This window comes from Petromyzon marinus, chromosome 65, assembly GCF_048934315.1.
Source record: "Petromyzon marinus isolate PM22_M1 ecotype Great Lakes invasive population chromosome 65, UKy_Petmar_22M1.pri1.0, whole genome shotgun sequence".
NCBI lineage: Eukaryota > Metazoa > Chordata > Hyperoartia > Petromyzontiformes > Petromyzontidae > Petromyzon > Petromyzon marinus.
Window position 1 is genome coordinate 739,561 of NC_133731.1, and position 27,257 is coordinate 766,817.

The following is a 27,257-nucleotide window of genomic DNA, read 5'->3' on the forward strand; positions in this document are numbered from 1 at the left end:
ATCGACGTACACAACTTTACCATTTACCGACTCCACCGCAAAAATCCCGATGGGAGGAATCGATTGTCACGAATCGATAAGGGGAAAACACCCGCAAGAATCGATTCCCCGTCAACGCCCCCCTCCGACCCGCCATTGCGAGGAGTCGGTGACTCCTGAGGTAAAATTTACACATTTTTATTTATTTTAAACTCGCGACATCAAACACAGAGATTCTCCCATCCCCACCCAGAACAGGGAGGGACAAAGTGTGTAGTAGTAGTAGTAGCGAGTAGCAGCACACACGACGGGCCGACATTGCGGGTGGCTAACACCACACCCGGCCGTCTTTGTCTCTCCCCACCGCTGACGTTTACACACACGAGACGAGTCCGAACGGACTCGCCATACACACGCCGCACCAGGTGTAGATGACTCATTATAGGCCCGAATCGACGTGCGACACACGACAACAACACCAGGTAGTGATTTTAAACCAAGAGTTTACCTGCGACACACACACACACACACCACACGCGGCAGGCCATGCCCGACTCACTCTTACTGGCGGAGAAGGCGGAGGCCGCGTGGCGCTTCGTCCGCGCCTCCATGTTCGTGCTGGGGGAGAGTTCTGCGCGTTTCTACGCCGACGCGACGTGGAGCCGGGCCGTGTGGCGAGCGGCAGGGGACGAGGGGGAGACGTCTCCCGCTCGCGTTCTCGGCGCCCTGCTGGGTGACGTCGCGTCACGTGAGGAGGTCACCCGCCAATCGCGGTCGTTCACCGACGACCACGCCGCCGCCGGTTCAAATACAACCGCCGCCGGTCAGTTTTAATATTTTTTTTATTAAAAACAATTTTTTTAAAAATTAATTTATCGGTAAGGGTTTAACGCGACACAACAAAAAAAAATGCAGATACGTTTGTTTCGTTGTTGAAATGTCACGCGTGTGGGTTGAGTTTAAGTGGAGGCGTTCGCTACATTTACCGTACGGTATTTAAATGTGCCCTGTTACGTAACGTGACGCAGCCACACACCACTACGCGTTCAAATCCAACCACCGGTTAGTGAATAAAAACTAAATATTATTGTTTAAAATGTATACATATCTCAGTGGGTTTAAAAAAAGAATGCAGATGGATGTTTCATTGTTGATTTTAAAAAAAGTTCACTCGTGCCGGTTGAGTTTAATTTAACGTCTTGGCTACATTTATAGGACGGTATTTAAATGTGCCCTGGTGCGTCACGTCAGTAAATATATTTCTTTTTGTATTTGTTCTTAGTTGTTTAAAAGAATAAACATTTTTAGACGTTAATTCCATTTACTCTACGGTAGTCACGTGTGCCGCTGTTGCGTCACGTGACCCGGCCACTCACCACCACGGGTTTCCAATCCAACCACCGGTCCGTAAATTTTTTTATTTGTTGATTATTGTTTTTTTTTTATGACAGATTTATTTGATGTTTAATTTCGACTTAACGCTTTGTGTGTTGAGTGCAATCGAACAAGCGAACTACATTTACCGTACAATAGCACAATCTTTCGTGACTGCAGGAAATTAATACTCTGGTTCTTTCGGTAGAGTCACGTAGGTAGAAAAAAAAATAACTGATGAATCACAAGCCATCGTCTTCAGGTGAAACAACAGAGCAGGCGGACTGCTGAGGCAGGAGGAAACGTCGCGAGAGAGCCACCCCAAACCAGAGGCCACATTCGCCCGTGGTGGGCACAACCCCATAAGGAAAGTGGACGTGGCTAGCGATGGAATTTGCAAGTCAATAGTACGTCACGTGACCCGGCCACAAACCATGGGTTCAAATCCAAGCAGTTTGGTCAGTTCATGAATTAAAAACATTGTTAATACTGTGTGGGGGTCCTCCTGGTTACACCACCAGCAGCCCACAGGGGGATTATTGTGTCTGTCCGTCCGTCGTGCGTCCAGGAATGGGAGGGGTGGGGCTGGGTGGGGAGGGAGGGGAGGGTGGAGAGGGGAGGGTGGGGAGGGTGGGGGTGGGAGGGGTGGGGCTGGGTGGGGAGGGGCTGGTCACCCCGTGGTGCCCTTATAAACTCAACGTTTAACCTACTCACGCCGGCTTGTGCCCGCCCTCACAGTCGAGCATATTTGCGGAATACGCCACGTGGTGGTGCCGTTGACCCTGGCCATTGACCGAGCAACCCAACGTTCCTACCAGCTCCCTCCGCAGGAGAATGTGTTTTCTCAGTGGGTTTTAAAACATGCAAATGGATTTAATAACCCCTTTAAATTTCACGCATGTGGGTTGAGTTTAATTGAAGATCTTTATTGGAAGCTTTCGTAACTGCAGGAATCCATTCTCTTTGGTTCTTTCGGTAAAGTCACGTAGGTAGAAAATAAAATAAATCACGACGTTTCGGGTGCAACACAAGCGTCCGTCATCAGGGGGAAAGCGTGGTCTGCTGCTGAGGCAGACTGTTTGAAAAGGTTTGAAATGGGTGTAGCCCAAGGGTCATAAAGAAGTGGCCGGGGCGAGTGATGTTAATGTGAGAAATTAGCATGCAACGCTGGGAGCTCACACGAAATTGAATTCTCCAAGACGGAGGTACTCTGCAAAACTACCGGCTACCTTCAGAGATTTGTTCATGAAGCCATCCAGATATATAAACACAGAGGATGGGTACGATCTGAGCAATCATTGGAAGGACGTTATTAACCAGGTAAAGTCTTAACTGACTGTGATGTTTCCATCCTACCTGCCTATGTCAGCTGTTATTTCGACTCTCTGTGTTTCTCTCTCTATGCCTCTCTCTTAGATATCTCATGCTCACAGGCCCTTTGGATCGCACTCTCATGCTCACGTCTTTTGGCTTGCACTCTCATGCTCACATGCCCTTCGGATTACACCCGTTGGGTTGCACTCCCTCGTCGAGGAGGCCGCTCTCCTTATCTAGAGTTACATGCTAATCTCTCACATTAACATCATGCTACAGTGAGGGAAAAAAGTATTTGATTCCCTGCTGATTTTGTACGTTTGCCCACTGACAAAGAAATGATCAGTCTATAATTTTAATGGTAGGTTTATTTGAACAGTGAGAGACAGAATAACAACAACAAAATCCAGAAAAACGCATGTCAAAGATGTTATAAATTGATTTGCATTTTAATGAGGGAAATAAGTATTTGACCCCTCTGCAAAACATGACTTAGTACTTGGTGGCAAAACCCTTGTTGGCAATAAAAGAGGTCAGACGTTTCTTGTAGTTGGCCACCAGGTTTGCACACATCTCAGGAGGGATTTTGTCCCACTCCTCTTTGCAGATCTTCTCCAAGTGATTAAGGTTTCGAGGCTGACGTTTGGCAACTCGAACCTTCAGCTCCCTCCACAGATTGTCTATGGGATTAAGGTCTGGAGACTGGCTAGGCCACTCCAGGACCTTAATGTGCTTCTTCTTGAGCCACTCCTTTGTTGCCTTGGCCGTGTGTTTTGGGTCATTGTCATGCTGGAATACCCATCCACGACCCATTTTCAATGCCCTGTCTGAGGGAAGGAGGTTCTCACCCAAGATTTGATGGTACATGGCCCCGTCCATCGTCCCTTTGATGCGGTGAAGTTGTCCTGTCCCCTTAGCAGAAAAACATCCCCAAAGAATAATGTTTCCACCTCCATGTTTGACGGTGGGGATGGTGTTCTTGGGGTCATAGGCAGCATTTCTCCTCCTCCAAACACGGCGAGTTGAGTTGATACCAAAGAGCTCCATTCTGGTCTCATCTGACCACAACACTTTCACCCAGTTGTACTCTGAATCATTCAGATGTTCATTGGCAAACTTCAGACGGGCATGTATATGTGCTTTCTTGAGCAGGGGGACCTTGCGGGCGCTGCAGGATTTCAGTCCTTCACGGCGTGGTGTTACCAATTGTTTTCTTGGTGACTATGGTCCCAGCTGCCTTGAGATCATTGACAAGATCCTCCTGTGTAGTTCTGGGCTGATTCCTCACCGTTCTCATGATCATTGCAACTCCACGAGGTGAGAACTTGCATGGAGCCCCAGGCCGAGGGAGATTGACAGTTCTTTTGTGTTTCATCCATTTGCGAATAATCGCACCAACTGTTGTCACCTTCTCACCTAGCTGCTTGGCAATGGTCTTTTAGCCCATTCCAGTCTTGTGTAAGTCTACAGTCTTGTCCCTGACATCCTTGGAGAGCTCTTTGGTCTTGGCCATTGTGGAGAGTTTGGAATCTGATTGATTGCTTCTGTGGACAGGTGTCTTTTATACAGGTAACAAGCTGAGATTAGGAGCACTCCCTTTGAGTGTGCTCCTAATCTCAGCTCGTTACCTGTATAAAAGCCACCTGGGAGCCAGAAATCTTTCTGATTGAGAGGGGGTCAAATACTTATTTTCCTCATTAAAATACAAATCAATTTATAACATTTTTGACATGCAGTTTTCTGGATTTTGTTGTTATTCTGTCTCTCACTGTTAAAATAAACCTACCATTAAAATTATAGACTGATCATTTCTTTGTCAGTGGACAAACGTACACAATCAGCAGGGGATCAAATACTTTTTTCCCTCACTGTAATCCCTCACATTAACATATCCACTTCCATGCCCTCTAATGTCTCACATGAACATCATGCTAATCCCTCACATTAACATAGCCACTTCCGTGCCCTCTAATTTCTCACATTAACATCACGCTAATCCCTCACATTAACATAGCCACTTCTGTGCCCTCTAATTTCTCACGTTAACATCACGCTAATCCCTCACATTAACATAGCCACTTCCGTGCCCTCGTCCAGGATGCCGCTCTCCTATCTTACAGTTGCATGCTAATTTCTCACATTAACATCACTAGCCCCGGCCACTTCTTTACGTCCCTTGAGCTACACCCATTTCAAACCTTTTAAAACAGTCTGCCTCGGCAGCAGGCCATCGCTTTCCCACCTGATGATGGACGCTTGGTGGTGCGCCCGAAACGTCTTGATTTATTTTATTTTATACCTACTACGTGACTTTACCGAAAGAACCAAAGAGTTTAAGTGAAGATGTCAACTCCATTTGCTGGTCGCTATTGAATTACGCGCTAACGCGTCACGTGACCCGTCCAACAGCGGCAGCCACGACGAGTTAAATATTTTTGTTATTACGTAATAACTTGATTTGAGGCTCTCGTGCCTGCAGGAATCCATACTCTTTGATTCTTTCGGTAAAGTTACGTAGGTACAAAATAAAGCACGACGTTTCGGGAGCAACACAAGCGTCCGTCATCCGCTTTCCCACCAGATAACTGACGCTTGTATTGCGCCCGAAACGTCGTGATTTATTTAGTACCTACGTGACTTTACCGAAAGAGCCAAAGAGTACGTAATAACTTCTTCTTTGGTTCTTTCGGTAAAGTAAATATTCTCTAGTGAGAATATTATTGCGTTATTTTAGTTTATCAATTTATTATTTTATTCTCATTCTACGTGACTTTACCGAAAGAACCAAAGAAGATGAATCCTTGCAGTCACGAAAGCTTTAAATCGAAACATAATGACTTGTTTGCGAATATCTTGTTTTTATACAGCGCTTTTAAGCCAAGTCGCTTTACACGAGTGGTACAATTAGGGTAGCTTAAAGTGATACGGCGAATAGGGAGGGAGGGGGTGGGTATGGGGAGAGGGAAGTTTAGTGGGTACGGGAATTACGAGGAGAGGGGGGAACGGTGAGGAGAGATTGAGAGCGGAGCGAGTGGGAGGGGGCATTAAACGAGACGAGGGATGATTTAAATTCTGCCCTTGTAAGTAACGTTTAATCCGAAACATCATTAGGATCTACAAAATGCATTTAGATCAGAATCGGAGTATATATTTATACCGGAGGAATCCGATTAGATGTAAAGCTCTTTTTCACAGTTGTCCAGTGGAGGCACGGGGTACGAACGTTACAACAATAAACACTACACAAGCACAATTGGAGTGCAAAGTATAGGAGAGGTAGACAAAATACTTCAAAATACCCAAATGAAACTGAACAATTATTTATCTTGCCAGGTAAAGCCCACTGAGGTATTATTTTTCAGAAGCGACCTGGCCACAAATGATAGCTTAACAAAGTGGCTTACCACGTTGGAAATTACAACAGCAAAATGTTCTAAATGATTTCAAAATGCGCTTTTGTAAATGTGGAGGGGAAACAGCCGGATAATAAAAATCCACGTGACCACGGGGAGGGTGGCAGAGAGACACGCAAACTCCAAATATACAGCAGCAGGCATCAAGGGTTGGGATCGAACCCACGCTTCACTGTGTGGTGGCTCTGTTGCGCCGCATCACGTGACGCAACAGGTGCGGAGCGGGTGGGCGGTCTGGCGTGGATTGTTACATCGCAGGGAGGAGGCCTTCATCCAGCAGTGGATTGGCCATGGCTGATGATGGTGGTGGTGGAGAAGGCTTGGGGTCGCCTTCAGCAGTGAATTGACTAAGGCTGATGATGGTGGTGGTGGTGGTGGTTGAGAGGGTTTGGGGTTGCCTTCATCCAGCAGTGGATTGACCATGGCTGATGATGGTGGCGGAGAAGGCTTGGGGAGGCCTTTGTCCAGCAGTTGATTGACCATGGCTGATGATGATGGTGGTGGTGGTGGAGAGGGCTTGGGGAGGCCTTCGTCCAGCAGTGGATTGACCATGGCTGATGATGATGGTGGTGGTGGTGGTGGAGAGGGCTTGGGGAGGCCTTCGTCCAGCAGTGGATTGACCATGGCTGACGACGACGTATGTGTTGCGTGTGTGCTCACAGGTGCCACGTTCATGAGCGGGGGGAGGCTGACGGAGGTCGGTGTCTTTGTGAGGGAGGTGGAGAGGCACACGCTGGCAGGCCTCGGGCTGTGCACTTCACTCAAACCCAGCAGCATTCAAGGTGAACGATTGCGTTGACACTCGCAGACACAAAGATTTAACACGTAAGCGTTCGCGACCAATATTTTCCATAATAGAGGCTTTTCGGGCTAGATCGCGTAAATATACAATGTCGTTAAACCCGCCACGGCCATTTCGTAAGGTTTGTCACCTAAACAAAACATGCCAAATCATTGCTAGTTAAGCACACCCGTAATAACAATACAGGGGCTCATCTACTTATGAACGAGTTAGGTTCCAGAGGTCTGTTCGTAAGTCTATTTGTTCGTAAGTCCAACTTGACTCCTGCTGATTCCAAGCACGTTGTACGGCATGTAGACTAAACACGGGGGAATGGTTTTAAAAGTTATATAATTTCCTGTAGATGTAGATGCCACTGGTTAGTCACGTTCTGCAGATCTAGATGCCACCAACGCCATCTATTGCGCAGCGGCTTAACTTACGACTGTCAGTCCGAACAGGCAACTGGACATACGGACAGGATTGTTCGTATCTCTGAAAGTTCGTGAGTCGAATGTTCGTAAGTAGAGGAGTCCCCGTAATGCCACGTATATAGCGGCTTTTCATCAAGGATCTCAAAGCGCTGTACAGGACACAGCAGCAGCAGACACTCAGCATTAAAATAATTTTGATTATAAATACATCTTAATAATCCATTTACTAAATTAACTCACCGTTTAAATTTCGATTTAAAGCTTTCGTGACTGCAAGGATTCATCTTCTTTGGTTCTTTTGGTAAAGTCACCACGTAGAATGAGAATAAAATAATAAAATAACACAATAAAATTCTCACGACGTTTCGGCCACAACACAAGTGGCCTTCATCAGGTGAAGGGACGAGACTGTCTGGAGGACAGCGCTGGAGCAAACACAGCCAAGCTCAGACCGCGGCCTTTAAGCTGTGTGAGAAGAAACAGAGCGCCTTGACAAAGGAATTAGCATAAAAATTAGCATTTAATTGTTAAAGTCAAAGCCTACACATCCACAGAGGCACCTAGTACAAATCAAACAGGAGAATTTAGCATTGAAATAACTGAGGGATTAGCTTGTGACTGGTCATAGAAATAGCTATGTTAAAGTCAAAGCCTACACATCCACAGAGGCACCTAGTACAAATCAAACAGGAGAATTTAGCATTGAAATAGCTGAGTGATTAGCTTGTGACTGGTCACTGAAATGGCTACATATGTAGGCTTTGACTTTAACATAGCCATTTCTGTGACCAGTCACAAGCTAATTACTCAGCTATTTCAATGCTAAATTATCCTGTTTGATTTGTACTAGGTGCCTCTGTGGATGTGTAGGCTTTGACTTTAACATAGCTACTTGTGTGACCAGTCACAAGCTAATCCCTCAGTTATTTCAATGCTAAATTCTCCTGTTTGATGTGTACTAGGTGCCTCTGTGGATGTGTAGGCTTTGACTTTAACAATTAAATGCTAATTTTTATGCTAATTCCTTTGTCAAGGCGCTCTGTTTCTTCTCACACAGCTTAAAGGCCGCGGTCTGAGCTTGGCTGTGTTCGCTCCAGCGCTGTCCTCCAGACAGTCTCGTCCCTTCACCTGATGAAGGCCACTTGTGTTGTGGCCGAAACGTCGTGAGAATTTTATTGTGTTATTTTATTAATTTATTATTTTATTCTCATTCTACGTGACTTTACCGAAAGAACCAAAGAAGAACTCACCGTTTAACAAGCGGAAGCGTGTATAAATACGTTTTAGGACGCATTAAAAAAAATGACTCTCAGAGCGATCCTTCTGAAGTCTCATGGAAGAGCGTTCCATAGCCTGAGGGCTACACGGAGAAACATCTCGGTCACTCACAGAGCTAAGTAGCCTCGGCCTGGGAATGCAGAGGGAAGATCCCCCCCACATCTTAGGGACCTTAAGGGGGACTTATGGGTGCGGCTTGTCAATGATGTAGGCTGGGGCATCAAGATGGTCCTCCGCTTTGTTGCGTTAATAAGAGGATTTTATACTGGTTTCGACGTGAGACTGGAAGCCAATGCAGGAAGAGCCAACACGGACGTAATACAATGTGAAGGTGTTCTGGTTAACAACTTATAGCAGCCGCATTATGACCACGCCTTCACAGATGGCGCTGCTGCTACTCACTACTAACAGCACTTACCCTGACAGTCTGTTAAGGCTCTACGATTGGCGGAGTGTGGTGGGGGAGAGGTCGATCTTTATGTCTTTGCGTCTGCTGCAGATTTGGCTCCCGCACTGGACCTCAGGAACTGCATCATGAGTCCCAAGAAATGCCACGAGGTGCAGACGATGGTGGGGGCCGTGGCGAGCCTCGCCCAGAGCTGCGGACTCCACCAGGTGATATCTACGGGACGCAATTTTTTTGTAGACCAGTATCCAAAAACGAATGTGTGTAATTTAATGTATGTACGTTTAATTGTTTTCGCACCGCTGTACGTTGCTAACCGTGCTAATTGGCGGTACCTGGGGGAAGGTCGACAAACTAAACAATGTGTGTATGCCGAACTTCTTTCACTCCGTACGTTCAGTTTGTCAATTTAGATTGTTTAAAAGTGCGTAGCTCCAGTCGGTACCTAATATCGGAAGGATGAGCGTTCCAGACCTCCGCAGAAGCGGATGTGAAATTGCCGTGCGATGATGCGGTGACCACCGTCTTTGTTCCATGGCTAGCGAAAAGCCGCTGCTGCTGCTGCTGCTGCGAGGATGACCGGCGTTCGCAAATTACTCATTTGGGATCACACAATGCAGCAACATTGCCCCGAATGCGAAAATTTGGCTAGATCCTCCTTAAAAAACGTCCAGAATAGGCTTTCTCCTTTTCTGACAATAACACAGTTTCAGTTTCATTTATTAGGTATAACCCTGTGAGTCATGCAGCTCTTAACTCGGGTGCAACCGTGACAAAACAAAAACATGAACAAGAAACATCTTAAAGTAACCACACGCAACAGAAAAATCCTGGAAAAAACAGCAAAGTTTTCCAGAAAAAACACCGTATTTCAATGCTGTGTGCAAAAATCCCAGTGTGATGCAAGTCAAACAATAACAACCATAAGACAATGTAGATTAAAGTTATCAGGCTAACTCTGTACTACAACAAACAAACATGGCTAAACCAAAACGTTTTCAAAATTACCAAAATAAAGCTATAAAAACAATGTAACAGTGATCATAGGAACTTGTGATTCAAATTTAACAATAAACGATATGCATAACATGTACGACCAAACTTTGCAGCCATAACTGGCTGCATGAGTCATTCCATAATAGCAGGAGTATCAGTAGCAGAATCAAATTTGTTCAATACACCTTTAAAGATCCGCACTCAAGATCATACTTTGCAGCGGTCATCCGGAATGATACATTTGAATTCAGGCCATTCTGAATAGCAGTGGCAGCTAGGGGTGTACAACTCCTCTAGAGCAGTTTTGAGTGAAGATCTCACAGGTAGTGATCAAAGTTGCAGTTTATTGGCAATAGCATTCCAGACCATGGAGGTGTTAAGATGTTCAAACACCAAATAGATAAACTATTGCAAGGCCTTAAGTCTGCATTAACCACACGTTTTTGTGGCAGAACGTGCAAACAAACACGCTCTGATAATAAACTCGTGATGTTGATTTTAAATGCGGGGGGAAAAACTGGAGGAACCCGGAGGGAAATCCACGCGGCCACAGGGAGAGATGAGAGAGAGAGAGAGACATGCAAACTCCAAGTATACACCAGGCGTCAGTGTCAGAATAGAACCCACAACCTCCTTAATAGCAGGCAAGGCAATTAACATCTCCTAGCCACCGTGGCACCCCCAATGCGGGGGCCTTTGGGATTCTTAGCCTATGGCAGGGGATGGCCAACCCGTAACAAACCAAGATCCATTTTCCACGTGATGATGATGATGAGCCACTTCGTTGAGCGACATCAATTGTGGCCACGTTTGCTTCTGATAAAATAAAAATAAAAGTTTTTGTCGCTTTATTAAAGAGCCGCATGCAACTCGGGAGACGAAGGTGTGGCCCCCCCGCCGGCCTGTGGCTTTAACACCGCGGCCCGTTTTCACGCGTGCGTACGTACGCACGTCCTCGTCCGTGTCCCGAGGTGGTGGAACTGGGCTCGGGCAAGTCGTACCTGGGCTCGGAGCTCGCCTGGCGCTACTCGTTCCGCGTCGCCGGCCTGGACTCGAGTCCCACGGTGACGCGAGGAGCCGAGCGGCGGGAGGAGAGGCTGCTGGACAGACGGCGCGGAAGAGGAGGAGGCCGGGCGGGGAGGCCGGGCGAGACGCCGGCCGTCCCCCGGAGTGCACGCCCCGGCGAGGCGGGAGGTCACGCAACGGTGATCGCTCACGTGACCCCCGGCACGGACCTCCAAGCGGTCCTGGGCGACTCCGGGGTGAGACCACAGTGGCGAGATATTAACTACCACGCCTGTACGTGTGTATTTACGTGTTTTCGCACCACCGTACGGAGGCAACCCTGCTTATCGGAGGTGCGGGGGAAAGGACAGTAAGCTTGAGCACAAAAAGCAGTTCTCAAGACACTAGATGATGATTTAAAACTGCAGCGTGACTCCCAGTGGCTTCCTAATATCGGAAGAAAGAGCGTTCAAAACGGCCGCAGAAGCGCATCTGAAAGCGCGCGATGCGTAGACTTTCTTTGTTCGATGGCTAGCCAAAAGCCGCTGCGAGAATGGTATGGAGGACGTGGTGGGTTTCAATCCCGACCCTGACACCTGTTGTACATTTGAAGTTTGCGGTGTCTCTCTCTCTCCCTGTGGTCACGTGAATTTTTCTCCGGGTCCTCCGGTTCCCCCCCCACCACGTCCTCCGGTTTTCTCCCCTCCGCATTTAGAATCAGCGTCACGCGTTTAGAGCATTTGGCTGCTGTAAATTTCCACGTGATGAACCGCTTTGTTGAGCTGTCATTTGTGATAGCCAGGTCGCGTCTGAGCAAGAGCTACATAGCTCAGCGGGGCCTTACTTGGCAGAAGTGAGACTTGAACACTTCATGTGTCCTTAGAGTGCACCTGGCTTGTCACAAGCGCCATCGTGATGCTACCTCCACTTAGTGGTGAATGGCGGTTGTCATTGTGTGCCTGTGCAGCATGCATCTGTGTAGGTGTGGGGAGCGTTGGCGTAGTGGTTAGCACCACGCTGCGTTACAAACCTGGCGACCCGAGCTCGATTCCCGCTCTTGGCCGCCAACACCGTTGACGATGATCTGAACCGGTCCTGGGCCTCCCCTAGGTCGGCTCAGCCTCAAAACGAGCACCTGGTGCGGTGCGTAGTAAACATCGCCGCTGGGTGATACAAAGGCGGCCGGGCGCGGTGCCGGCCACCCGCCTCCACGCGTGCTGTGCCGGCCTTCACAGGTGCTCGCTCACAGCACTTGCCCCCAACAGTCTGCGCAGGCTACACGGGGGGGGGGGACCTTCGTCTTTGTTCTTGTAGGTGCGCGTGAGTGAGGGCGTGCTGCTGGCCGGCCTGCACGCGTGTGGCGACCTCTCCTCCACCGCTGTTCGTCTCTTCTGCTCCTCGCCGCATGCCCACGCCCTCTGCCTCGTCAGCTGCTGCTACCACCGCCTCACAGAGCAAGGAGACGCGGGTACGCACGCACGCACGCACGCGCGTAGGCACGCACGCATACGCATGTACAGTACAACCTTGGATTGCGAGCACAATTCGTTCCGGAAACGTGTTTGTAATCCAAAGCACTCGTATATCAGTTGTGATCACTCGACGCTCGGCAGACAAAGCGTAGACACGTACTACTGCTCGTACTTGCAAGACCCTCGCTCGTTTATCAAATTAACATTTATTTAAATTTTTTGCTCGTCTTGCAAAACACTCGCAGACCAAGTTACTCGCAATCCAAGGTTTTACTGTATAGGCACGCGCACACACACGCGTGCGTACGCACACGTACGTACTCACGCACACACACACACACGTAGGCACGCACGCACACGCATACTTAGGCACGCACACACGCATGCGTACGCACAAACACGTACGTAGGCACGCACACACGCGTGTGTACGCACACACACAGAGCGAGGGGGACACGTTTACATATGCGCGCACACATACACGTGCTTACGTACACACACACACGCGTACGTACACAGAGCGAAGGGACCCGCGTACGTATGCACACATGCCCGTACGCACACACACACACACACCCGTACGCACACACGCAAAGGGCACAAGGACATGCACACACATACAGCACAGGGACACATCTACATACACACGCATAGACCAAACAATCTGTTAAAAGTTACACGAGGGATCTTCATTTGTATTGTGTTGCACTGTGTGTTATGTTACCGGTAACCTGTACATTTACATATTCTGTCAGCGTGGTGAAGCACGGTTGAGAGTAAAACCTCATTGCCTTTTGTCATTTTTGCAGGTGAGAATCTGTCCTCCTTGCCAGGATTTCCTATGAGCCAGAAGCTGTCCTCGATGCAGTGCATGCTGGGAAGGAATGCCCGCATGACGGCATGTCTGGTAAGGGCAGCACCGACTTCTCTCTCTTTGTCTCTCGCTGCCTCTGAGTGACATGGCCATTATGAACCCCTTCACAGAGACATCCAGTCCCAGGGCTCAAACTGAGGATGGGCGCCACGGTGGCTAGGAGATGTTAACTACCTCGCCTGGTATACAGGATGTCGTGGGTTCGATCCCGACTCTGATGCCTGCTGCTGCTGTATATCTGGAGTTTGCGTGTTCTTTCTCTCTCACTCGTCGTGATCACGCGGATTTTTCTCCCACGTGATGATGAGCCACTTCGTTGAGCTATCATTTCTCGCCAGGTCACTTCTGAAAAAGAGCCACACAGCTCGGTGGGGATCGGTGAGCGGGAATCGAACCAGGGTTGCCGGGTTCGGAGCGCGGTTCTACCGCTCCCCACTATTCATATGCAATTAAAAATATATATTTTACCAGGTAAGGTCCACTGAACCTACGTAGCTCTTTTTCAGAAGCGGTCTGGCCACAAATTATAGCTCAACGGAGTTGCTTATCATTGTGTGGGCATTTATAGCAGCAGCCAAATACTCCAAATGCTCGTCGATTCTAAATGCGGAGGGAAAAAAGCGGAGGACCCGGAGAAAAATCCACGCGATGACGGGGAGAGAGACACGCGCAGACTCCAAATATACAACAGGCGTCGGGGTTGGGGTCTAACCCATGACCTCCTGCATATGGCCAGGTCACTTCTGATACATGTGCAGTGTCCTTGTTGGTGTTGTGTGTAGCACACTCAGTCGCAGACGAGGCTGTTGCAGGAGGCACCTTCTCTCTATTTCCGTTACACCAACCCCGGCCTCCGCTCTCGGCCACGTTGCCGTACAGCCCGGCCTAGACGCGACCCTGACCGCGTTGCACCGACGGCGTCGACCGAGACAGCCAACCGCTGTCCGGCCGCGCAAATTTGGGGCGAGGGCGGCAGCGGCGAAGGCGGCGAAGGCGCCAGCGACGACGAGACGAGACGAGACGAGTCCGCTCCCAGAACCGGCAGCCCGGAGCTCCCCGCTCTCCGCTGCTTTTATTCTACTCGGCGCGGCCTGGCTCCGCGCTGGCCGCGCCTCCCTTCTCGATCCCACGAGCGGGTCCCAGGGGCCTCCCGATGAGGCCTTCCGTGACCCTTGCCCCAGCTCCTCCGCCCTGCCGGCGCACACGGCCGTGTCCGTGCTCGGCGGCGCGAGTGCGCTGAACTGTCCACCGCGGTTGCCGCTGCTGGACAGCAGCCGGCGCTGTGTCACCACACGTACACACGTACCTACACACAAGTGAATGTTGCCTCCCCCGCCTGTGTGTCTCAACGCCCATCTAAGTGAACGTTCTTCCCCCCCCCCCTCCCCCCCCGTGTCTCCCGCAGTCTCGGGAACGAGCGACGCATGGCAAAGGGGTGAGTGTGCGAGCGCCTCTCCAAACATGAGTCACGCGCGTGGGAAGCTGCAGCCCACAGTGGGCGGTGGTGGTGGCGGTGGTGGTGGTGGTGGTGGCGGTGGTGGTGGTGGTGGTGGTAGCGGCGGCGGCGGTGGCGGCGGTGGTGGTGGCGGTGGTGGCGGTGGTGGAGGTGGCGGCAGTGGTGGTGTTGGTGGTGGCGGTGGTGGTGGTGGTGGTGGCGGTGGTGGAGGTGGCGGCAGTGGTGGTGTTGGTGGTGGCGGTGGTGGTGGTGGTGGTGGTGGCGGCGGTGGTGGTGGTGGTGGTGGTGGTGGCGGTGGTGGTGGTGGTGGTGGCGGCGGCGGCGGTGGCGGCGGTGGCGGTGGTGGAGGCGGCGGCGGTGGAGGTGGTGGTGGTGGTGGTGGTGGCGGCGGTGGTGGTGGTGGTGTAACGGTCGGCAGCACGACCGGTTCATCGTAAAGGTTTTTGTTTGTGGTTAGATCGCAGTATCGTTGTCACATCGTAACGCACGCGGTGTCTTACACAACGCAAATCCGATGTGACGCCATCGAAGTGAAACGGTTAGTCAACATCTGATAAGCTGAATTTGCATGCACTCAAACGGTGTTGTGGGTTTACTCTCCCGACACACACCCCAGCGTGTGCCGAAGCAGTCGCCAGCTGGCACGTTTTTGTTGACGTGACAAACCCCTCACTCTGCTTAGCCTTGCCGGGTGGCAGTGGGTTTTGACGACACAACGTTTATAGTCCCGCGATCTCTAACCTTCTCTATAAATACGGTCGCGTCCTCCTGTAATGCGGCCGGGGTCGTAGTAGTTGCGTTCCTGAAGAACACCACATTATGGAAAAATCACGTTATAATAAATATTATATAATATAGGGTAAAGCAGCAGAGTCCGTGATAACGGTGTGAGATGCGTAACGCAGGGCCTGAACAAAGACCGTGGTGCGTGCTGTAGAAGCGTCTAGAAGCATCATCCAGCAGCATCCCACAATGCCTTGTGTGATAATGATGATTATGCTACGCTATTCACGACACTACTATACACTGCACTATACACTACAACAGTGGTTCTTAACCTGGGGTGCACGCACCCCCTGGGAGTTCGAAATGCCCTTTCCGGGAGGTGCGAGACATGGTCAGATCTTTTTTAGAAAGTAAATTATTGAAAGCACAAATTAAGCGATGGGGCACGTTAAGTTACAACTCACTTCGTTTCATCAAACCCCCCCTGTGTGTTTATGAACATTATACAAACACGTAGGTAGAAAAAATAATATAGTAATACATCACGACGTTTCGAACGTGACTTTACCGAAAGAACCAAAGAGTATGGATTCCTGCAGTCACGAAAGCTTCAAATGAAGATTATAAAAAACATTTGTGCGATTATTAACATGATGTTGTGGTGCGTATGACGACTCGGAGGCAGATCTTCAGTCGGGGCTTCCGCCAGATGTTTACACAAGGGCTTACGCCGTGATTGGGTTAGGGAATAACACTTGTCCCCAGGGATAGGGGTCCTTTGCTCGGTCCTTCACCCGGACCCGCACTCTGCCTGCTCTGTACCACAGCTAGCTTCGCGGGCTCTCTCCTCTCTGCGTCGGCCGAGGGATCGGCCAACATCGGCCGACCGAGGAGAGTAGCCACTCCTATTGCTAACGCTGGCTTCTCTCCAGACTCCGTCAGCCCCTACCCCTGGTTCAATCTTCCACCCTTCAGGTTCCCGGGCCCCTGCAACGACCCCGCTTCCGTTCTCGGGCTCCGGCTTAAGTACCTTCCGGTGCGCGTGACGTCACATCCTGTAACGTCACCGCACCGGAAAATGCGCATGATGTCACAGCCTGTGGCGTTATCACACCTACTACTACTACTCTGCAATTATAAAAAAAAACACGATCCTAGTTCCGTTCGCTTCAATCCGCGTTATATGCAAGTCCCATCCGCGTTATAACACAATACACACATTTGCCATCGTGTTTTTTTTTACTGTATCCAATTCGCGTTCTGAAAACACCGCGCGCTACGATGGGAGAATGCGCCGGGAGTGTGAACCCACGGTGACATTCACAGCCTGAGCACTGTGACGCTCCGCCGGTAATTGCAACCGGCTTCATCTTCTTTGGTTCTTTCGGTAAAGTCACCACGTAGAATGAGAATAAAATAATACATTGATAAAATAAAATAACACAATAATATTCTCACGACGTTTCGGCCACAACACAAGCGGCCTTCATCAGGTGAAGGGACGAGACTGTCTGGTAGGACAGCGCTGGAGTGAAAAAAGCCACGTTCAGATCACGACCTTTAAGCTGTGTCAGAAGAAACAAAGCGCCTTGACAAAGGAATTAGCATATAATTTAGCATTGAAATGGCCGAGTGATTAGCTTGTGACTGGTCACAGAAATGGCTATGTTAAAGTTAAAGCATACACATCCGCAGAGGCACCCCTTGACAAAGGAATTAGCATAGAATTAAGCATTGAAATAGCTGCTAATTCCTTTGTCAAGGGGTGCCTCTGCGGATGTGTATGCTTTAACTTTAACATAGCCATTTCTGTGACCAGTCACAAGCTAATCACTCAGCCATTTCAATGCTAAATTATATGCTAATTCCTTTGTCAAGGTGCTTTGTTTCTTCTGACACACCTTAAAGGTCGTGATCTGAACGTGGCTTTTTTCACTCCAGCGCTGTCCTACCAGACAGTCTCGTCCCTTCACCTGATGAAGGCCGCTTGTGTTGTGGCCGAAACGTCGTGAGAATATTATTGTGTTATCTTATTTTATCAATTTATTATTTTATTCTCATTCTACGTGGTGACTTTACCGAAAGAACCAAAGAAGATGAATCCTTGCAGTCACGAAAGCTTTAAATCGAAATGCAACCGGCTTCTTGGGGCGATTTTTTTGTTGTTGTTCTTGTCGCTATCGTCGTTCCCACAATTGCGACGAACCGGCCGCGCCAGGTTGGCGTTGGCGGGTTTAACGACGGCGGCGTTCAGAATTTACAGAGAGAAAAAAAATGAACCTTTCCCGTGCGTGATATTGGTCGCAAAAAAGCACAACTTTGGGCCGGCCATCCAAAGCTCGCCGGTTCCATTCCACCTCCTTAAATGACGCCAACCACCGCCCACCACCCCACCCACCCTCTCGTCTCGCCTCTGTCCACCCATTTGACGCGGTTGGCTACGTGCGGTGCGAGAGATGTTCAGCATGCATGCATGCTAATGACTAATTGTCTGAAAGCATCTCAATGCCTAGAGCACTGCAGAGCTTTGGGTCTTTACGCCAGATCGCCGCCCGGCTGCTGCCGCCCCTTGCCGCTTGGGGAGTCTGTCCAACAGTGGATGCATCAAGCCTGACGTCGATTGCATTGTGTTGCGTGTTACCGTTGCGCGTGTGTGTGTGTGTGTGTCAGTGTGTTTGTGTGACTGTGGTGTGGAGAGTGGAGAGCGGCAGTGTAGGGGTTAGCGCGCCGCCGCGCTACGAACCCCGGCGACCCGACTTCGATTCTCGCTCGCAGCCAACACCGGCGACAATTGTCTGAACCGTTTCCTTGATCGACTCAGCCTCAAATGAGTACCCGGTGCGGTGTGCAAACATCGCCACTGGGGAGACAAAGGCGGCCGGGCGTGGTGCTGGCCACCCACCCCCCTCGTGCGCCGTGCCAGCCTTCAAAGGTGCTGCTCTCTAGCAGCACTTGCTCCCAACAGTCTGTTAAGGCTCTACGGGGGGGATCTTTGTCTTTGTCTGTATTAAGCTCCCGACAGATTCCCTGTTTTACTGGGCCGTGCTGCAAGTACTCATCCGAGACCATTACGACTCCGGCTCCAGGTAATGAACGTGAGGTGCGGTTCAATGGTTGTGCCCGGGTGTTAGAAACACTTGGGCCAGCAACAGCCACATGGCGTGCGGTTTTCGAGCCCCTGATTCTGGCTGTCTTGTCCCTCCCTTGGTGGGATCAGGAAACTCTGCACATGCAGGAATTGCCCGCTAGGTGTCTCTCTCTGTCTCTCAAGTCGGTTGGGGCAAGTGCTGTCAGCGTAGTGGGAACCTATGATAGGCACGGAATACAAGGGGGTGGTTAACCAGCCCAAAAACAAAGATCCCCCGTATAGCCTTAACAGGCTATTGGGGCAAGTGCTGTTCGCGAGTAACACCTATGAAGGCCGGCACGGCACACGAGGGGGTGGGTGGCCAGCACCACGGCCGGCCGCCTTTGTCTCCCCAGTGTGGTGATGTTTACTCCACACCGCGCCAGGTACTCGTTTTAGGCTGGGTCGACCTAGGGCAGGCCCAAGACCGGTTCAGAAAATTGTCACCGGTGTTATGTGGCCGTGAGCGGGAATCAAACTCGGGTCGCCGGGTTCGTAGCGCAGCGTAGCGCTAACCGCTACACTACCACCTACACATTCACACACTGTGAACACAATTACCACCCGCCTTGATCGACCCACTGCTGGATGAAGGCCTCCCAATAGCACCACCACCTCTCAGATCCTACGATGTCGTCGCTCCATCTACCTGGTGGACTTCCTCTATCACATAGGGCTAACAATGCCACAGTGATATCACATAGGGCTAACAATGCCACAGTGATATCACATAGGGCTGGCAATGTCACAGTGATATCACGTAGGGCTGGCTTTGTCACAGTGATATCACATAGGGCTGGTAATGCCACAGTGATATCACGTAGGACAGGCAATACCACAGTGATATCACATAGGGCTGGCAATGCCACAGTGATATCACATAGGGCTGGCAATGTCACAGTGATATCACATAGGGCTGGCAATGCCACAGTGATATCACATAGGGTTGGCAATGTCACAGTGATATCACGTAGGGCTGGCAATGCCACAGTGATATCACATAGGGCTGGCAATGTCACAGTGATATCACATAGGGCTGGCAATGTCACAGTGATATCACATAGGGCTGGCAATGCCACAGTGATATCACATAGGGCTGGCAATGTCACAGTGATATCACATAGGGCTGGCAATGCCACAGTGATATCACATAGGGCTGGCAATGTCACAGTGATATCACATAGGGCTGGCAATGCCACATTGATATCACATAGGGCTGGCAATGCCACAGTGATATCACATAGGGCTGGCAATGTCACAGTGATATCACATTGGCCAGGCAATGTCACAGTGATATCACATAGGGCTGGCAATGTTACAGTGATATCACATAGGGCTGGCAATGCCACAGCAATATCACATAGGACTGGCAATGCCACAGTGATATCACATAGGGCTGGCAATGCTACAGTGATATCACATAGGGCTGGCAATGTCACAGTGATATCACATAGGGCTGGCTTTGTCACAGTGATATCACGTAGGGCTGGCAATGCCACAGTGATATCACATAGGGCTGGTAATGTCACAGTGATATCACATAGGGTTGGCTTTGTCACAGTGATATCACATAGGGCTGGCAATGCCACAGTGATATCACATAGGGCTAACAATACCACAGTGATATCACATAAGACTGGCTTTGTCACAGTGATATCACATAGGGCTGGCAATGCCACAGTGATATCTCATTGGCCAGTCAATGTCACAGTGATATCACATAGGGCTGGCAATGTCACAGTGATATCACGTAGGGCTGGCAATGCCACAGTGATATCACATAGGGCTGGCAATGCCACAGTGATATCACATAGGGCTGGCAATGCCACAGTGATATCACTTAGGGCTGGCAATGCCACAGTGATATCACATAAGGGCTGGCAATGCCACAGCGATATCGTATATGCCAGGGAATGCTACACATCTCATTACTCGCCATGATCTGAGCACCGTTGTTCGGTGTTTTGTTATTGTTGTTGTTTCTCAGCGACGAGCACGTGGGAAAGGTGTTTTCGAAGAGCCGGAGCTTTGTCGATTACTGCCGAAGAGTCCTGGAAAAGATGTCGCTTGATCACGCCAAGGTAAAACTTTCCCGTGTTTTGTCCCCCCGCGCTCCGGTTAACCGCGTGGCATCCTACAACGATTAACGCCGCTGTAGTTTTCTGTTGGTTAACGCCACCGTAGGTTAACGCCTCCCTGGGTTAAACGACAAATAAATCTCGCAAAACAATTGCAAACCCTCCGTTAGAGGACGGAGGGTTTCGCGTGTCCGTGTCTGTGTGTCCGTGTCTGTGTGTGCGTGTCTGTGTGTGCGTGTCCGTGTCTCTGTGTGTGTCGGTATATCTCTGTCCCCGTGTTTCCGTGTACGTCATCAGGTTAAGCGCAGAATTTAATTGAATGTGATTTTGGTGTGACTGGCCTGAAACCATCTCTCGATGCAGTCCTGATACATGTCTGTAGTTTCACGCCACCATAGATGCTCTGCGATTCTTTGCTCGTGTGTGTGTATATACAGCTCACAGATTCTGAAATCCAGAGCTACCATGACCGTTACATCGACAGAAAGGTCGAACTTGAAGCTTTCAATCAGGTAAACTATTAATTTTACAAGTGAGATATTCTGTATTGTGATCTCTCTCTCTCTCGAAACAGCTCAAGCCTCCGGTCTCTGTGTGCGTGTCCGTGTCTCTGTGTGCGTGCCCATGTCTCTGTGTGCGTGTCCGTGTCTGTGTGTGTGTGTCCGTGTCTTTGTATGCGTGTCTTTGTCTGCGTGTCTCTGTGTGCATGTCTCTGTGTGCGTGCCCGTGTCTCTGTGTGCGTGTCCGTGTCTCTGTGTGCGTGTCCGTGTCTCTTTGTCTCTGTGTCCGTGTCTCTGTGTGCGTGTCTCTGTGTGCGTGTCTCTGTGTGCGTATCTCTGTGTCCGTGTCTCTGTGTCCGTGTCTCTGTGTGCGTGTCCGTGTCTCTTTGTCTCTGTGTCCATGTCTCTGTGTCCGTGTCTGTGTGTGCGTGTCTCTGTGTGCGTGTCCGTGTCTCTGTGTGCGTGTCCCTGTGTGCGTGTCTGTGTCTCTGTGTGCGTGTCCGTGTCTCTGTGTCCATGTCTCTGTGTGTGTGTCCGTGTCTCTGTCTGCGTGTCTCTGTCTGCGTGTCTGTGTCTCTGTGTGTGTGTCCGTGTCTCTGTCTGCGTGTCTCTGTGTCCGTGTCTCTGTGTGCGTGTCTCTGTGTGCGTGTCCGTGTCTCTGTGTGCGTGTCTCTGTGTGCGTGTCCGTGTCTCTGTGTGCGTGTCCGTGTCTCTGTGTCCATGTCTCTGTGTGTGTGTCCGTGTCTCTGTCTGCGTGTCTCTGTCTGCGTGTCTGTGTCTCTGTGTGTGTGTCCGTGTCTCTGTCTGCGTGTCTCTGTGTGCGTGTCTCTGTGTGCGTGTCTCTGTGTGCGTGTCTCTGTATGCGTGTCCATGTCTCTGTGTGCGTGTCTCTGTGTGCGTGTCCGTGTCTCTGTGTCGGTGTCTCTGTGTGCGTGTCTCTGCGTGTCCGTGTCTCTGTGTGCCTGTCTCTGTGTGCGTGTCTCTGTGTGCGTGTCTCTGTGTGCGTGTCCGTGTCTCTGTGTGCGTGTCTCTGTGTGCGTGTCTCTGTGTGCATGTCCGTGTCTCTGTGTGCGTGTCCGTGTCTCTGTGTGCGTGTCCGTGTCTCTGTGTCTCTGTATCCGTGTCTCTGTGTGCGTGTCTCTGTGTGCGTGTCTCTGTGTGCGTATCTCTGTGTCCGTGTCTTTGTGTGCGTGTTCGTGTCTCTGTGTGCATGTCCGTGTCTCTGTGTCCATATCTCTGTGTCTCTGTGTCCGTGTCTCTGTGTGCGTGTCTCTGTGTCCGTGTCTCTGTCTGCGTGTCCGTGTCTCTGTGTCTCTGTGTCCGTGTCTCTGTGTCCGTGTCTCTGTCTGCGTGTCCGTGTCTCTGTCTGCGTGTCCGTGTCTCTATGTCCGTGTCTCTGTCTGCGTATCCGTGTCTCTGTCTGCGTGTCCGTGTCTCTGTGTCCGTGTCTCTATGTCCGTGTTTCTGTCTGTGTCTCTGTCTGCGTGTCCGTGTCTCTGTGTCTCTGTGTCCGTGTCTCTGTGTCCGTGTCTCTGTCTGCGTGTCCGTGTCTCTGTCTGCGTGTCCGTGTCTCTATGTCCGTGTCTCTGTCTGCGTATCCGTGTCTCTGTCTGCGTGTCCGTGTCTCTGTGTCCGTGTCTCTATGTCCGTGTTTCTGTCTGTGTCTCTGTCTGCGTGTCCGTGTCTCTGTGTGCGTGTCTCTGTGTCCGTGCATCCAGATGAAAGCCGCCCTCGCTCCCTGTGTGGAAGCGCTCATTTTAACGGATCGCTTGTGCTACCTACAAGAACAGGTAAACACCTTAAACTCTTCATTTGTTAATTTATAAATACAAGCTAAGAAAATGTATCCATAATAGAGGTTTTTATTATGGATACACATCTATGCCTCGATATAAGGAACAGAACAGTAAGACTTCTCCACAAATCTGGCCGTCGCCTGATGAAGCTAGTCGTGATTACTGGTGAAACGTCGTACTCAGTTTGTAAATGTTGTGGCTTGGCTCTCCAACACACAACCGGTGTGCTGTACTAGTATACTACACTATACACTACACTATACACTACACTATACACTACACTACTATACACTACACTACTATACACTACACTATACACTACACTACTATACACTACACTACTATACACTACACTATACACTACACTACTATACACTACACTATACACTACGCTACTATACACTATGCTACTATACACTACGCTACTATACACTACACTATACACTACGCTACTATACACTACACTATACACTACACTATACACTACACTACTATACACTACACTATACACTACTATACACTACACTACTATACACTACACTATACACTACGCTACTATACACTACGCTACTATACACTACGCTACTATACACTACACTACTATACACTACACTACTATACACTACACTACTACACACTACACTACTACACAATACATTACTATACTCTACACTATACACTACGCTACTATACACTACGCTACTATACACTACGCTACTAAACACTACGCTACTATACACTACACTACTACACACTATACTACTATACACTACTATACACTACACTCCTATACACTACACTACTACACACTACACTACTATACACTATACAATACACTACTATACACTATACTATACCGTACACTACTATACACTACACTACTATACACTACACTACTATACACTACACTACTATATACTACACTACACTACTATACACTACTGTACACTACACTACTATACACTACACTACTATACACTAATATACACTACACTACTATACACTATACACTACACTACTATACACTACAACTATACACTACACTATACTACTATACACTACACTACGATACACTACACTATACACTACTATACACTACACTACTATACACTACACTACTATACACTACACTACGATACACTACACTACTATACACTTCTATACACTACACTACTATATACTACTATACACTACACTACTATACACTATACTACTATACACTACACTACTATACACTACACTACTATACACTACACTATTATACACTACACTACTATACACTACACTACTATACACTATACACTACTATACACTACACTACTATACACTACTATACACTACACTACTATACACTACTATACACTACACTATTATACACTACTATACACTACACTATTATACACTACACTACTATACACTACACTACTATACACTACACTACTATACACTACACTACTATACACTACACTACTATACACTACTATACACTACACTATTATACACTACTATACACTACACTATTATACACTACACTACTATACACTACACTACTATACACTACTATACACTACACTATACACTACACTATACACTACACTATACACTACACTATACACTACACTATACACTACACTACTATGCACTACACTACTATACACTACACTATACACTACACTACTATACACTACTATACACTACACTACTATATACTACACTACACTACTATACACTACTGTACACTACACTACTATACACTACACTACTATACACTAATATACACTACACTACTATACACTAATATACACTACACTACTATACACTATACACTACACTACTATACACTACAACTATACACTACACTATACACTATACTACTATACACTACACTACGATACACTACACTATACACTACTATACACTACACTACTATACACTACACTACTATACACTACACTACGATACACTACACTACTATACACTTCTATACACTACACTACTATATACTACTATACACTACACTACTATACACTATACTACTATACACTACACTACTATACACTACTATACACTACACTACTATACACTACACTACTATACACTACACTATTATACACTACACTACTATACACTACACTACTATACACTATACACTACTATACACTACACTACTATACACTACTATACACTACACTACTATACACTACTATACACTACACTATTATACACTACTATACACTACACTATTATACACTACACTACTATACACTACACTACTATACACTACACTACTATACACTACACTACTATACACTACACTACTATACACTACTATACACTACACTATTATACACTACTATACACTACACTATTATACACTACACTACTATACACTACACTACTATACACTACACTACTATACACTACTATACACTACACTACTATACACTACTATACACTACACTACTATACACTACACTATTATACACTACTATACACTACACTATTATACACTACTATACACTAATATACCCTACACTACTATACACTATACACTACACTATACACTACACTATACACTACACTATACACTACACTACTATACACTATACTACTATACACTACACTATACACTACACTACTATACACTACACTACTATACACTACACTACTATACACTACACTACTATACACTACACTACTATACACTACACTACTATACACTACACTATACACTACACTACTATACACTATTATACACTACACTACTATACACTATTATACACTACACTACTATACACTACACTATACACTCCACTACTATACAGGTTAACCTTGGGGCGCACGCTCCGATCGGCGTGATGGAAACTTCCCCCGCGCGTGAACGGTAGGGGGCGCGGTCGTGCCCCCCCGTGACATCGATTGTGAACGTTGACCAGGGCGTTGCCCACGCGGGCATCGTGCGGCTGTTCAACCCCATGGTGTCCCCCCGGTGCTTCGCCCTCGTCGCCAGCAAGACGGCCGAACCCGACTTCCTCACCTCCTCGCCGCCCTGAGACAACGTCGTCGTCACCCTGCCATCATCGCCCTCGTCACCACCATCATCACCATCATCACCAACATCATCGTCACTGCCACGATCATCACTACCACCATGGTCACCACTATCATCACCAACATCATCGTCACTGCCACGATCATCACTAACACCATGGCCACCACTATCATCACCATCATCACCAACATCATCATCACTACCACGATCATCACTACCACCATGGTCACCACTATCATCACCATCATCACCAACATCATCATCACTACCACGATCATCACTACCACCATGGTCACCACTATCATCACCATCATCACCAACATCATCATCATCACTACCACGATCATCACTACCACCATGGTCACCACTATCATCACCATCATCACCAACATCATCACTACCACGATCATCACTAACACCATGGTCACCACTATCATCACCAACATCATCATCACTACCACGATCATCACTACCACCATGGTCACCACTATCATCACCATCATCATCACTACCACGATCATCACTACCACTATGGTCACCACTATCATCACCAACATCATCATCACTACCACGATCATCACTACCACTATGGTCACCACTATCATCACCATCATCACCAACATCATCATCACTACCACCATGGTCACCACTATCATCACCAACATCATCATCACTACCACGATCATCACTACCACCATGGTCACCACTATCATCACCATCCTCACCAACATCATCACTACCACCATGGTCACCACTATCATCACCAACATCATCATCACTACCACGATCATCACTACCACTATGGTCACCACTATCATCACCAACATCATCATCACTACCACGATCATCACTACCACCATGGTCACCACTATCATCACCATCATCATCACTACCATGATCATCACTACCACTATGGTCACCACTATCATCACCAACATCATCATCACTACCACGATCATCACTACCACTATGGTCACCACTATCATCACCATCATCACCAACATCATCATCACTACCACGATCATCACTACCACCATGGTCACCACTATCATCACCATCATCACCAACATCATCATCACTACCACGATCATCACTACCACCATGGTCACCACTATCATCACCAACATCATCATCACTACCACGATCATCACTACCACTATGGTCACCACTATCATCACCAACATCATCATCACTAC

The 27,257-nt window shown here is 48.4% G+C and overlaps 2 protein-coding genes across 3 annotated transcripts in view; one reads left to right on the forward strand and one right to left on the reverse strand.

Moving 5' to 3' along the window:
• LOC103091756 (uncharacterized) overlaps nt 1-684 on the reverse strand; it is a 71,129-nt gene extending 70,445 nt beyond the window's left edge. The window contains exon 1 of the mRNA XM_076054230.1: nt 545-684. Within this exon, the coding sequence (XP_075910345.1) occupies nt 545-590 (46 nt within the window). The 5' untranslated portion in view covers nt 591-684. The remainder of the gene's footprint in view (nt 1-544) is intronic.
• LOC116956513 (putative methyltransferase-like protein 25) lies at nt 1-26,569 on the forward strand. 2 transcript variants are annotated; one of them, XM_076054229.1, is made up of 13 exons: nt 1-160; nt 523-802; nt 6,743-6,862; nt 9,073-9,188; nt 10,947-11,237; nt 12,295-12,448; nt 13,262-13,359; nt 14,732-14,761; nt 18,521-18,594; nt 20,623-20,716; nt 21,151-21,225; nt 22,932-23,003; nt 25,946-26,569. In XM_076054229.1, exons 1-13 carry the CDS (start codon nt 50-52, stop codon nt 26,060-26,062), a joined length of 1,632 nt encoding a protein of 543 aa, XP_075910344.1. In that variant the 5' UTR covers nt 1-49; the 3' UTR covers nt 26,063-26,569. The 2 variants fall into 2 exon arrangements, with proteins under 2 accessions (XP_075910344.1, XP_032834080.2); XM_032978189.2 differs by having other exon boundaries at nt 1-802.
• Nucleotides 26,570-27,257: the final 688 nt, after the last annotated feature.